This window comes from Humulus lupulus, chromosome 2 (assembly GCF_963169125.1).
Source record: "Humulus lupulus chromosome 2, drHumLupu1.1, whole genome shotgun sequence".
Classification (NCBI taxonomy): domain Eukaryota; kingdom Viridiplantae; phylum Streptophyta; class Magnoliopsida; order Rosales; family Cannabaceae; genus Humulus; species Humulus lupulus.
The window spans coordinates 91,718,285-91,730,664 of NC_084794.1; the positions used below are offsets into that span (position 1 = coordinate 91,718,285).

Here is a 12,380-nt window from a genome sequence, read left to right on the forward strand (position 1 = left end):
CTAATACACAACTTAAACACAACACAAAACTAGACTCAACAATGCCTGCGATGGATTGATTAAGCATGCTGAATGCTCTGTATATGGATATTTATTATATAATGAGTGCTTATCTGCATTATCTGATTGAGAAAAGCATTGACTTATGAGTCAAGGACGACAATAGTGCTGGTCGAAAAGCATTGACTTATAAGTCAAGGCTAGAAATAGCGCACTAAGTGCTGGTAGATATGGTTAGACATAATCAGGAGCGCTTCATACACTTGTTCGACCCAATGGTCATGGAAAATTAAGCGCTAGGTACACTAGGCCAGCTCCAAGGATGGTTATACAGAGGATAGGGCAACGAGCCCCGGGGTGACTTATTAGTCCCATATCCTAGGGCGCTGAGCCCCAGTGTGATTTATTAATCATGTGTTTCGGGCAACGAGCCCCGATATTATTCATTAATCATTTAATTAGGGTAGCTAGCCCCATATGCCGTTGTAGTCTTTATATGAATTGTATACATGCATGAGTAGGGTTTTTATTATTGGGCATGCTTATTATGGTTTGGTAACGTGTTATTCACTGCTTATGAGCATGTTTAAGTTTTCTTGCTAGGCCTTGGCCCACGAGTGCTATGTGGTGCAGGTAAGGGGAAAGGGAAGCTGGACCAGCCATGAGTTGGAGATCTTCGGTGGCAACGTGTACATATGTGGTCGCTTGACCACCACGGCCAAGGTTTCTCAGAGGAACTAGGGTTAAACCCTATTTTTGCCACTTAGGTTGGCGGGTTGTAGCTTTTGAATTATAATTACCCTTTTGGAACTGTAAAACAACTTTGTAAACGTTTATTATGGGATCCCATGTACAACTTAACGTTTTAACGAAATGACTATTTCTTTTGACCAAAATTTTTAACCCTAAACTGTTAACCACGTTTAGTACACATTTATGGACAAATGAATCGTTTATCGAGCCTGACACTATTTAAATTACACAGTGTAACGGTCTTGGCCAACCAGGGCGTTACAATAAACTTGTAACTAAACGTGATTAACAGTTTAGGGTTAATTTTTTTGGTTAAAAGGTATAACCGTTTCATTAAAATATTTATGTTAATACATGGGATCCCAAAATAACGTTTAAAAAGGGTCATTACAATTTAAAAGTTACAACTAGTCGACATAAGCAGAAAAATAAGGTTTGACCCTAGTTCCTCTGAGTATCCCCGACTGTGGTGGTCGAGCAGCCGCATATGTACACAATGCCACCTAAGCTCTCCATCTCATGGCTGGTCCAGCTTCCCGTTTCCCTTACCTGCACCACATAGCACTCGTGAGCCAAGGCTTGACAAGAAAACTTAAACATGCTCATAAGCAGTCAATAATATATCATAGAACCATAATAAGCATGCCTGACAGTAATAACCGTACTCATGCATGCATTCTATACAGATAAGTGACTATACTGTCACACAGGGAGGCCCGCTGCCCTAAATAAATGACTAGTAAGTCATACTGGGGCCATGTGCCCTAGGATATGGGACTAATAAGTCACCCCAGGGCCTGGTGCTATATCCTCTGTATAACCAGCCTTGGAGCTGGCCTAGCATACCTGACGCTTTAATTTTCCACGACCATTGGGTCGGACAAGTGTATGTCACACTCCTGATTAGGCCTAACCATATCTATCAGCGCTCAGTGCGCTATTGTCGCCCTTGAATTATAAGTCAATACTTTCGACCAGCGCTCAACGCTATTGCCGTCCTTGATTATAAGTCAAGCCTTTCTTAATCAGATAATGCTAACATGCATATATCGTATAATAATTATCTAGATACAGAGCATTCAACACGCTTAGTCAAACAATCACAGGCATAATCATAATCATTCTCATTTATAGGGCCGGAACCCTAATCAAATCTATATTTAACAACTAGGCCAAGCCCTAATCATATACATCACGTATTGGGTGCAGTTTTCTTACATTTGGTCCAAGCACAAGTTATTTAACAACGACCCCCGAGCACGATCCTGTTCTGAGCCGTAGTGGTACCCTAGTCACAACCATAATAAATGATATTTATTAATATCGAGTAAATAAAGACTTCTGGATCAAGTCCTAGTCTCCGAGACCTTGAATTCTACTAATCCGGGTAGTAGAATCCTTCCAGAGCCCTTAGGTTTGAGTTCCCATCACTCAAAACCTACTTTGGCCATTTCTCCCTATGCACACCGCGATGCCCCTTGACAGGTCGCGGTGCACCTCAAGTCAGAGAGCCCCTGACTTAACTCCCAAGGATGTGCGCCGTGGCACAGCCCTGAAGGGTCGCTGCACACCTACGAGATCAGAGAACCACCTGGGCCCTAGGTTCGCGCGGGTCGCAACACCCCAAGAACAAGGTTGCGACGCGACCCTATGAACCTAGTTTTTCAAGTTTTTCTTCAACTAAATTTCCTCCAAAATTCATCTCAAACAAAACCCAAAGCCATAATTCAATCCCCCAAACATCATCAGTACATCACCAACATCAAAACACAACCTTAAATTCAACCAAAATCCCCACAAAACTCAACATCAACACCTTGAGCCTCAAAGCTCAAGAACACTTGAAAACCAAATCAGAATTAATCAAAACAAGATTTACAGCCTTACCTCAATTGTGGATTATGTTCTCCTAGCTGTAGTTAATCAATTCCTGACCTCAAGAACAACAAACCACTCCAAATTCAATCTTCCAAGCCTTAAATTCCATTAGCTTTTCTCAAAAACCAAACCACCCTAGAGAGAGGGAGATGGAACGTAAAAGGAGAGAGAGAGAGAGAGCTGAGTTTGTGTTTGTGAATGTTTTGTTTCCTTCCCCTAAAGCAACCTAGTGACTAAGTCACTACTAGGAGAGAAAAGACCAAATTGCCCCTTTGCCTGTGCCTTGCTCTCATATGCCCTCAAGGATAAATTAGTCTTTTGTCACATTTCCCGTTATTCATAATGAACGCCTCCTAATTCCCGTTACTTCCAATATCCTCAAATAATCAATAAATAGTTTCCCATTACCTGATAAATCCCAGTAATGTACTAAATTACCAAATTACCTCTAGGCTCACCCAAGCCGGGTATTTGACCCCGTTATGAATAAACCGCTAACTTGCTCCCTAGGATCACCTCATGCCAAACTTCCCAAATATATCCACATAATAATGTGGTCTCAATTACACACACACACACACACACACACACACATATATATATATATATTCAAATATGCCCACGACGGGCCAAAATCACAAAAATGCCATTCTAATAAGAAACGGGCCCACATGCATGCAAATACAATTATATTATAATATAACTCACATAATTCATATAATCACGCATATCATCACATAATAATTCAATTAAATCAATTATCGCCCTCTTGGCCCCCTAATCAAGGCTCTAAACCTTATTAGGGAAATGGGGACGTTACATCCTGGGTGCGCGAGGCGCTGGGCGTGCGAGACGTGCCCCTCTTGGGCGCAAAGGCACTTCGATTTTCAGCTAGACAGGGACCTCGTGGGGCGCTTGGGAGTGCTGCCTAGATTGTGGTCTCGTGAGACCTCTAGGCGTGAGCCCGATGGAGTGGCTAAGTGACCCTTAACAATTTATTTCAACAAGGGATTGGACCTTTTTTCCTTGACAGATTTTTGGCATCCACACAATTCATAATTAAAAGGGCGGAACGAACCCCGAAAATCTTGTTTCTGGGTAATCGGCGCAGCCGCGCTGGTACTTGGGCACGGTTGTGCCCACAAAGAATTCGCGCCAGGGCATGGGCACAGTTGCTCTCTACGTGATTTTTGTAATCGCAAGTATGATTTTAACCCCAATTTCCAGCACTAAATCGCAAGGTTTCGATCCAAAACACCCAATCGATCAACCTAGCATGTTTCTAACAATGAAACCCAAATAAAATAAATCCTAAACATCTAATAAACATCAATTAATCAATAACACAAATATTTAACAATTTTTATCATCAAACCCTGAATCTAACATCAAACTTGAATATCACAATTCAAAGAATTTACCTATCAATATCTCTGCCACAATCCTCAATTCCTTGTTCCCTTTCGGTAACTCATAGTCCGTTAAAGTGGATAACTGAAATCCTTTTCCAATTCCTTAACCCTCAAAGGTTCATATCAAGAACTAGAGAAGTGTTATTGTTCCGTTACTCAATCGTGTATCCTGAATGAAATGTCTGACAATCGTGAAAAGCCTAACCTTAATTTATCTTTTTATTAATTTTGATCAATAATTGTGTAACACATAATTACTGTCTTACCCCCAACTCTAAATTTCCTCAATCATTAACTTAAGCCTTTTTTTTTTGGTAATTTCCCCTTAAACTAATAGTTTTGACTTATGAAAATTACAATCTCTACCACAAGATTCATAATTACACTTTAACCCCTAATTTCCAAAATCTTTGGCACTTAAGCCCCTGATACTTGAAGGAACCATGTTTTGGCGCTGTCATACATATACATATTATAATCATGAAATAAATCACATATTATCATAAAATTTAAAAGGAAACAAATTCACATATGCATCAACATAAATTACCAAATTGCCCTCACTGGACAAATTACCAAAATACCCATAAAATACAAAGGCATATATTACAACAATAGAAACATAGTTTATGGCTACATTAGAAGTTTTCAAGGAGGTGATCTGGTTACAAGGGATTATGTTCGAACTAAAGTTGCTGAAGGAAAAAGGAACAATTTACTCAGATAGTCAGTCATTTATATATCTATGTAGGAATCCGGTATATCACGAGAAGAGCAAACATATAGACATTCGTCTATATCGGATTAGAAAAAAGATTGAAGACAAAGTGCTAGAATTGGAGAAGGTTCCCAGTGAAGAGAATCCTGCAGATTTAGGCACGAAGATTCTAACGATCAACAAGTTGGCTCATTGTCGCGATTTGCTGAACATTGGGGATCATCGAGGCAGAGTATATCACCACGAGCAACTTCATAGAGGCTTCGTCTTGAAGGAATAAGGTGGAATTTTTGGTAATTATTCCTTCTAGACTTAGCTAGGTGCATCATTCTTATTGGTCAAGCCCTTAATTGCCTCTTTTCTATTGGTCAAGAAGGTTAAGTCAGTTACAAGACTTTTAGCTATAAATAGGTATTGTGAGAGTCATTTTATATAATACAAAATCACTTTGTAAATTCAAGAGAGAGAGAGAGAGAGAGAGAGAGAGAGAGAGAGAGAGAGAGAGAGAGAGAGAGAGAGCTTTGCATTTGGTTTTTATCCTTCAAGAAAGAGAGAGAATGAGTTTAGTCATAAGTGAGAGAAAGCTTAAAGAAAGCAAGAAAACTTGGTAGAGTTTAGAGTACAAGAGATTTTGTATTGTCACTTATTGTGTGTTATTCTCAACTGTGAAGAAGGAGGGTTGTACAAAGCTGTTTGAATATTGATCAATAAAGCTTGAGGTGATGCTCGACTGTACATAGGACAAATTGTTCGAACCAGTATAAATCTTGGTGTTTTCTTCCCTAATTATTATTTCGTTATTGTTTCTGTTTGAGGTTTCTTTCCTAATGTTCTGCTTGCATATTGTGCTAATTGTTTATTTTTCACAACTTAATAATCTTTGTTTCTAGTCGTGTATTTTTCGCTGCGGTCTTTTCTTGAATTTTTTAGGTGAATCTTTATTGTTGCAATTTATAAGCCAACATGTACATATACTCAAACTTTATATCCTACTATATTTAGTTTTGGTATTGATATTTTTCTTATTGAATGTGTAAAATATTGTCATATTTGTATAGCAATGTAATTGTGAAGATATTTTTTAAAATATATATGGCTAATGTTTACTTTATGTATTATTGAATGTTTTGTATTTTTTTTAATTTTATGATAGAATTTATATTTTGACTGCTCATTCATGGTGAAGGAGAGATATTCCATTCTCTTATAATCAAAATTGCCAATGTTTGGTCTTTTAATCTAAACTAGCAGAGAACAAGAAGAATTACATAGCCAAATCACTAGAAATAGTTTCAACATGAACACCAACAACTCTTTCATGCGCTGGTAATCAAGTCAGAGGTTTCTTCATTTGCTGAGGTCTTCAAGCGATCAGCGGCTTTTGTAACCTAAAAACACATGCAACATCCATTTAATGAAAACCCTTTGATCAAATTTAATGCATTTCTAATATTTTTTAATAAGATTCATTGATCACAATTGTCATTACCTCAGTATGCCAATTTGTTCTAGCAGTCAGAATAATTAGAGTTATTGTTTGTAAAAGAACTCCAATAATCATTCCCCACCATATACCCTGCACCAAACACAGAACACAGTCGTTTTGTCATTCATGAAACCAGAACTTACAAATAGTATTTATGTATTGACATCGAGAGAGAGAGAGCGAGAGATTCCAACTTACTGCTACTCCAAGACTAGTTTTGAATCCAAGAACACACCCAATTGGGAGACCAATAATATAGTATGTAGTAAGGTTAACATAAGCCACCACAGCTTGCCATCCACTTCCAATGGCCACACCTAAGATTCAAAACAGATATATTATCCCAAATTATCACAAAGACTTAATAATATATATTAAAGCATGTAGTTTATAGGTTACCTGAGAGTATGGGTTGGATACCATTTAAGAAAACAGAGATGGCAAGCAATGGGGTCAATTCAGAAACTGCCTCAATAACCTCAGAGTCGGTTGTAAATAGCTTGCTTAATCCAACTTTGAATATCAACACAATTGCACTGAAGACTATACTAATAAGGATGCTTGTACCATTCACTACAAATACTGAGAACTTTGCTACTCTGGGATGTCCTGCACCTAATTCATTGCTGACTCGGACACTGCAATTACCAATAAAGAAAAAAGTGTATTATAATCCCATTCATCCCAAGTCACATTTTAAGACAAATATTAAATTTATAGTATTGTCATGCATGTGACAATATTAATCACTATTTCTTTTTTATTCAATGACAAGAATATGTATCCATACTACACTAAAGAGATGATCAAAATCACATACCTAGCTGCCGCACTTAGGCCCAGCATAAATTGCATGTCCCAGTTCAAGTAATTCATGCTGAAGTTATTATCAGAAAAATAAAACTTGTCAGCAACATGGCTTCTTACACAATTTAATAAAAGAAAGAAAGCAAAAAAAAAAAAAAAAAAAAAAAAAAAGGTGTAGATACAAATGGACATACCAAATGGAAATAGAGTCTAGTGAGATTGTTGGGTTGGTAAGAAGTCCTGATATAAGAACTAGTCCTTGGTTGTACCATATTTCTAAGCTGCATCAATCACATATGATGAATAGGTCATTAATTAGTATCATGAGAGAAAAATGAGAGATATTTTGGTCAAAATACAAAAGAGAGGGATTAGTTAAGCAGTGGAAAAGGTATTTTTGTTAGTAATAACAAATGTATCATACCATAGCATGACAGCAGAAGCAACAGTCAACTTAAAATAAGGCCAGATTCCCTTAAAGGCTTTCCAGGAGAAGCCAGTCCAAGTTTCCTTACAGCTTGGGCTGAGCAGAATGTAAAGCCCATTTATAATGACAAGAAGCCACCAAGAAAGGCTGAGCGTAAGAGCAGCACCCAAAAGCCCATAGTTCAAGACATAAACCACGACCCATGTGAGAACCACATGGATAATGAAAACCCCAACAGACATAAAGGCCAGTGGGTTTACGATGTTCTGGGCCTGAAGGAACCTCTGCATTGGGCAGCTTATTGCAAAGGCATAGATTTGAGGGATGAGGCCGCGTGCGAAGACCTGGCCCTGTTCTGCTATGCTCTTCGACTGGCCCATTCCAATGAGTATTGGGCCGGAGAACCAATAGAGGAATGTGAGGAGAAATGCAGCCCCCAAATGCAAGATGAATGCTCTTTGGCATATGATGCCCATTGCCGAGTACTGCTTAGCTCCATATGCTTGTCCACACACAGTCTGCACTGCGCTGGCCATGCCCAACTGTATTTCAACCAAGAAAAAACTATTCAATTAATAAGCAGTATTTGCATAGTGGGAATTGGGAATTTGTATTAGCTAGGCCTCTAATATCTCTTGATAGAGAAATACTAGATCCACTCTATATTACACACTACATGTATATTCTACTATGATATATTATATATCTTTTTTTTAAAAAAAAAATAACTAAATAATATCCACATGTCATGACATTCATAAGTGAAAGTGTAACATAAGGCAGTTTAAGACTTTTCCACTTGATATTACTCTCTTTTCTTAATATATGAATATTATTTAATTATTTGATATTATAATTATATACACTATTTACATGTAATAATGTGTAATTAATTTCAATTATGTAATTCTCTTTTTAAACATATGTATGGCTAAACTTAAATATGTGTTATATATAGTGTGTGCAACTATTGAATATATCTAGCATTACTCATGACACAACAAATTAAATTAAACAATATTAATTAGACAAATAAAAATACACTAGCTATCTAGGCATAATGTTGTAATATCAACATTAATAAAATCATAACGAAAAAAGTAATAATATTATATAGTAGACTTTGTCTTATTAGGGTAGAAGTATAGGTATATTACCATAATCCCATAAGCAAGACCTTGAATCCCGACACTGGCAATGGAGGCGCCAGCAAGCTCTAATGCACCCAAATGGCCAGTAAACATGAGTGTGACAAAGCTGAGCATGTAGTTGAAAATAGAGACGATGATGGAAGCCCCAGAGAGGAGCCAGAGGAGCCTGGACTCCCAGCAGATGAGGCGCGGCCACCATCGACACGCGACCGGCTTCTGCTCCAAAAACTCTTCCACCGCAACCGATGACAAGTCAGGAATCCTCGAGTGCGACTCCAGACCCAGCAATAAGGGGTGGTACTGCTGATCTTCTCCCATTGTATTCACCACTCTCTTGACTTGGACTATTCAGCAACTTATTCAAACCAACCTTAACTAATTAATATAACTGTATATATATTTAATAAGTGTTGAACAAATGATGACTTTTGATTAACTTGGTCATATACGTGTACGATATATACATATATATATAAATATATATATATATATATATGAGATTGGTTGTCACCAAATCATGTATACAGTTTTAGTAAATAATGTAGCTAGGAACACCCTGAAGATCATGTAACTACCATTCTTAGTAGGTGGATAACTAACGGTTCTATCACGTGCTTACCAATAAGGACAACGGAATAGTAGCCGAATCTAACTCTCGGGTTGGGGTCGTTTTTTGTTTATTTTTGACTCAAGTATCTACGTGATCTCTTTTTTTAAAAATATTGTTGATTTTTTAGTTGACTAAAAATATTATTATAAAGAGTATTGCCGTTGGCATACAATTGTCAAAAATTTTATTTGTATTTTATTCGATTGTCGGACCCGTATGACATGTAGAGGATTGCAAAAAAATGCTTTTTCACGCGCCCAAACATCACTTGCTTTTCTATTTCTTATTTGTGTTTAGGATTATTGGCCTCAAAATTACCTATTTTTTTTAGCGGTAAAACTACATTATGTCAGGTCCCGACCAGTGACCCTCGACCTGTGGGCGCACATCCCGCGCATGGACTCGTACGGACGAGTGGGCCGAGTAAATGTCACGACCAATGACGCGACCCATGAAGGGTCCATGGGGCTTGGGCGGTTTGGGGATTACTTAGCATGGATGTACTTCTCCTTCTTAAGTAAACTTAGCATAGTGGGTTTACTCCCTAAATGGGCCGGCCATTTAGTTTATGGGCTTGTCCACATGCTTTATGTAGATATCTTAAGGGAAATGGATGGTGGGGAGCTTGCCACTTGTCGGCCTAGGGTGTTCTCTAGTTTCCTATATAAAGGGCAAGACCCTCACTTGTTTAGGGGCTGCCATTACATTTCTCTATACTTGTAAACACATTCTTATCAATACAAAACACGGATTCTTTGTACCTTGTTGCCTTGTTCCTTTCATTAAGTTGCTTACACTCTTTCGGAGTGGTTTTCCATACCCACTCTTTTAGGCTGACTTTGCCGACGGACTGGTGAAGTGCCGCACTCCCTAACCTCGGTGGGTTCGGAGCGTGTCAGGTGGTATCAGAGCTGATTGTGAGGAGAAAGAGTAATGACGGATCAGCCAATGGCGGAAGCCACGAAGCAAGTGTCTAAAAAGAAAGCCGATCCAAGAGAAATGATAACCGAACTAGAAAAACGTCTCGAAACTAACGTTTACCTTGTCCATGCCATGGATTCCCGAATTGGAGGCCTCGAAGAAAAATGCAAGGATCTAGAAGCAGAAGATGCTGCTATACACGACTCCATTTCAGATGCACTTCAAATGCAGGCCGAAGGTCTGCGTGATGAAGTTGGAACCATGAGGGATTTGCTGCTCGCATAAATGAATTCCCTACGATCCTGGCTCGACGTCATGGAGGTAAATGAAAGAGAGAGAGACATGGCCAAGCTTGAAGAAATCCAAGCCGATTGGGCCATGTGTAGAAGAGCCGCGTCCGGAGGTGGACTTTCCACCCCCTCGGTTCACAAGATCGAAATACCAAAGCCAAAAGCTTTTGGCGGGGCCCGAAATGCCAAAGAAGTTGATAACTTCATATGGGGCCTATCTCAGTATTTCGAAGCTACCAACATCACCGATGAGGCAGTAAAAATCCGAACCTCGGCTATGTACTTATCCGATACTGCCATGTTATGGTGGCGCCGGAGGCATGGCGAGATTGGAAGACAACTCTGCGTGATGGACTCTTTTGAAGATTTCAAAAGAAAGCTAAAGAAACAGTTCTACCCCGAGAACGCACTAGACGATGCTAAGGGCCAGTTGAGACAACTTAAACAAACTGGCGGGATCCGAGAGTACGTAAGAGATTTTACAACTTTGATCCTAGAAGTCCCGAACACCACCGAAGAAGACTCACTGTTTAACTTCATTGATGGGTTACAACAGTGGGCTAAAGTTGAGTTAAGGCGGAGGAATGTTCAAGATCTTTCATCGGCCATTGCAGTGGCCGAGAGCTTAACCGATTATACTTCTAAAGAATCCTCCAGACCGAAGAAAACAAAGACGTTTGTTAGCCCGAGGAGCGGAGGAGGAGAACGGTGGAAGGCTCGTGGTACGACCGATGCTAGTGCGAGTCAAAAGGGGAAGACTAAGGAGATGGCCACACGAGACACTGTTCGATGCTTTGTCTGTGCTGGGCCACATTGGGCGCGGGAATGCCCACAAAAATGGCTGTTGAATGCTCAGGCAGTCGTTAAGCAAAGGGAGCTCGAGGAACAATGAAGACTCGAGGAGCAAGGAGCCAGATGCGGCTCGATGAAATTTTTGAAAGCCCTGAAAGCCAGGCCACGAACAAGAGCAGATGGCCAGATGTTCGTGGATATCATCCTCAACGGAACGAAGATGACGGTGCTGGTCGATACAGGTGCGTCTCACAATTTCTTGTCACCCTTTGGAGCGAGGAGCGTTGGGGTAAAGCCTGCTCATTAAGGCGGGGCACTGAAGACGGTAAATTCAGTGCCTATCCCAATAACCGGCGTTGCCAATGGCGTTGAAACCAGTCTTGGTGAATGGACTGGTCGAACTAATTGGTCGATAGTGAACATGGACGACTACAACATTGTCCTAGGGATGGAATTCTTTGATCAGACAAAGGCCATCCTCATTCCTTACGCCAATCAAGTTGGCATCTCTGATGATGCCGGTCCGTGTGTTGTTTCTACCCGAACAGCCATGGAAATTGAAGAGCGAGCGTTGTCCGCCCTTCAATTCAAGCGAGGAATGCACCAGGAGGGTGTGAGTTACCTTGCTATACTGAAGGAGTTTGATGATGAGGTATTATCAGCCCCGACAGTGGAACTCGATAAAGTACAAAGTGTACTGAATGGGTTTGAGGATGTGATGCCGGATGCTTTGCCTACGCAGCTACCCCCTCGACGTGGTGTGGACCACGAGATCGAGCTAGAAGCTGGTGCCAAGCCTCCCGCGATGTGTCCTTATCGGATGGCTCCGCCGGAGTTAGCCGAGCTGCGTAGTCAGTTGAGAGAGTTGCTCGTCGCTGGCTTAATCAGACCCTCTAAGGCACCCTTTGGGGCGCCTGTGTTGTTCTAGAAGAAGAAGGACGGGAGCCTTCGGATGTGCATCGACTATCGGGCACTTAACAAGATTACCATAAAAAATAAGTACCTGATATCGCTGATCGCAGATTTGTTCGACCAGTTAGGAACTGCTCGATACTTTACAAAGCTTGATCTTCGCTCCGGCTACTATCAAGTGAGGATTAAAGAGGGCGACGAGCCGAAGACCACTTGCGTGACT

General features: G+C 40.2%; 1 protein-coding gene across 1 annotated transcript; it reads right to left on the reverse strand.

Annotated features, from left to right (window-relative positions):
- Window positions 1–5,939: 5,939 nt before the first annotated feature.
- LOC133818220 (protein DETOXIFICATION 41) lies at window positions 5,940–9,093 on the reverse strand. Its single transcript, XM_062250966.1, has 8 exons — window positions 8,639–9,093; window positions 7,479–8,023; window positions 7,249–7,335; window positions 7,068–7,124; window positions 6,647–6,885; window positions 6,446–6,564; window positions 6,251–6,337; window positions 5,940–6,149 (listed from the first exon to the last, which is right to left on the reverse strand). The coding sequence occupies exons 1-8, from the start codon at window positions 8,948–8,950 to the stop codon at window positions 6,078–6,080; spliced, it is 1,518 nt and encodes a 505-aa protein (XP_062106950.1). The 5' UTR covers window positions 8,951–9,093; the 3' UTR covers window positions 5,940–6,077.
- Window positions 9,094–12,380: the final 3,287 nt, after the last annotated feature.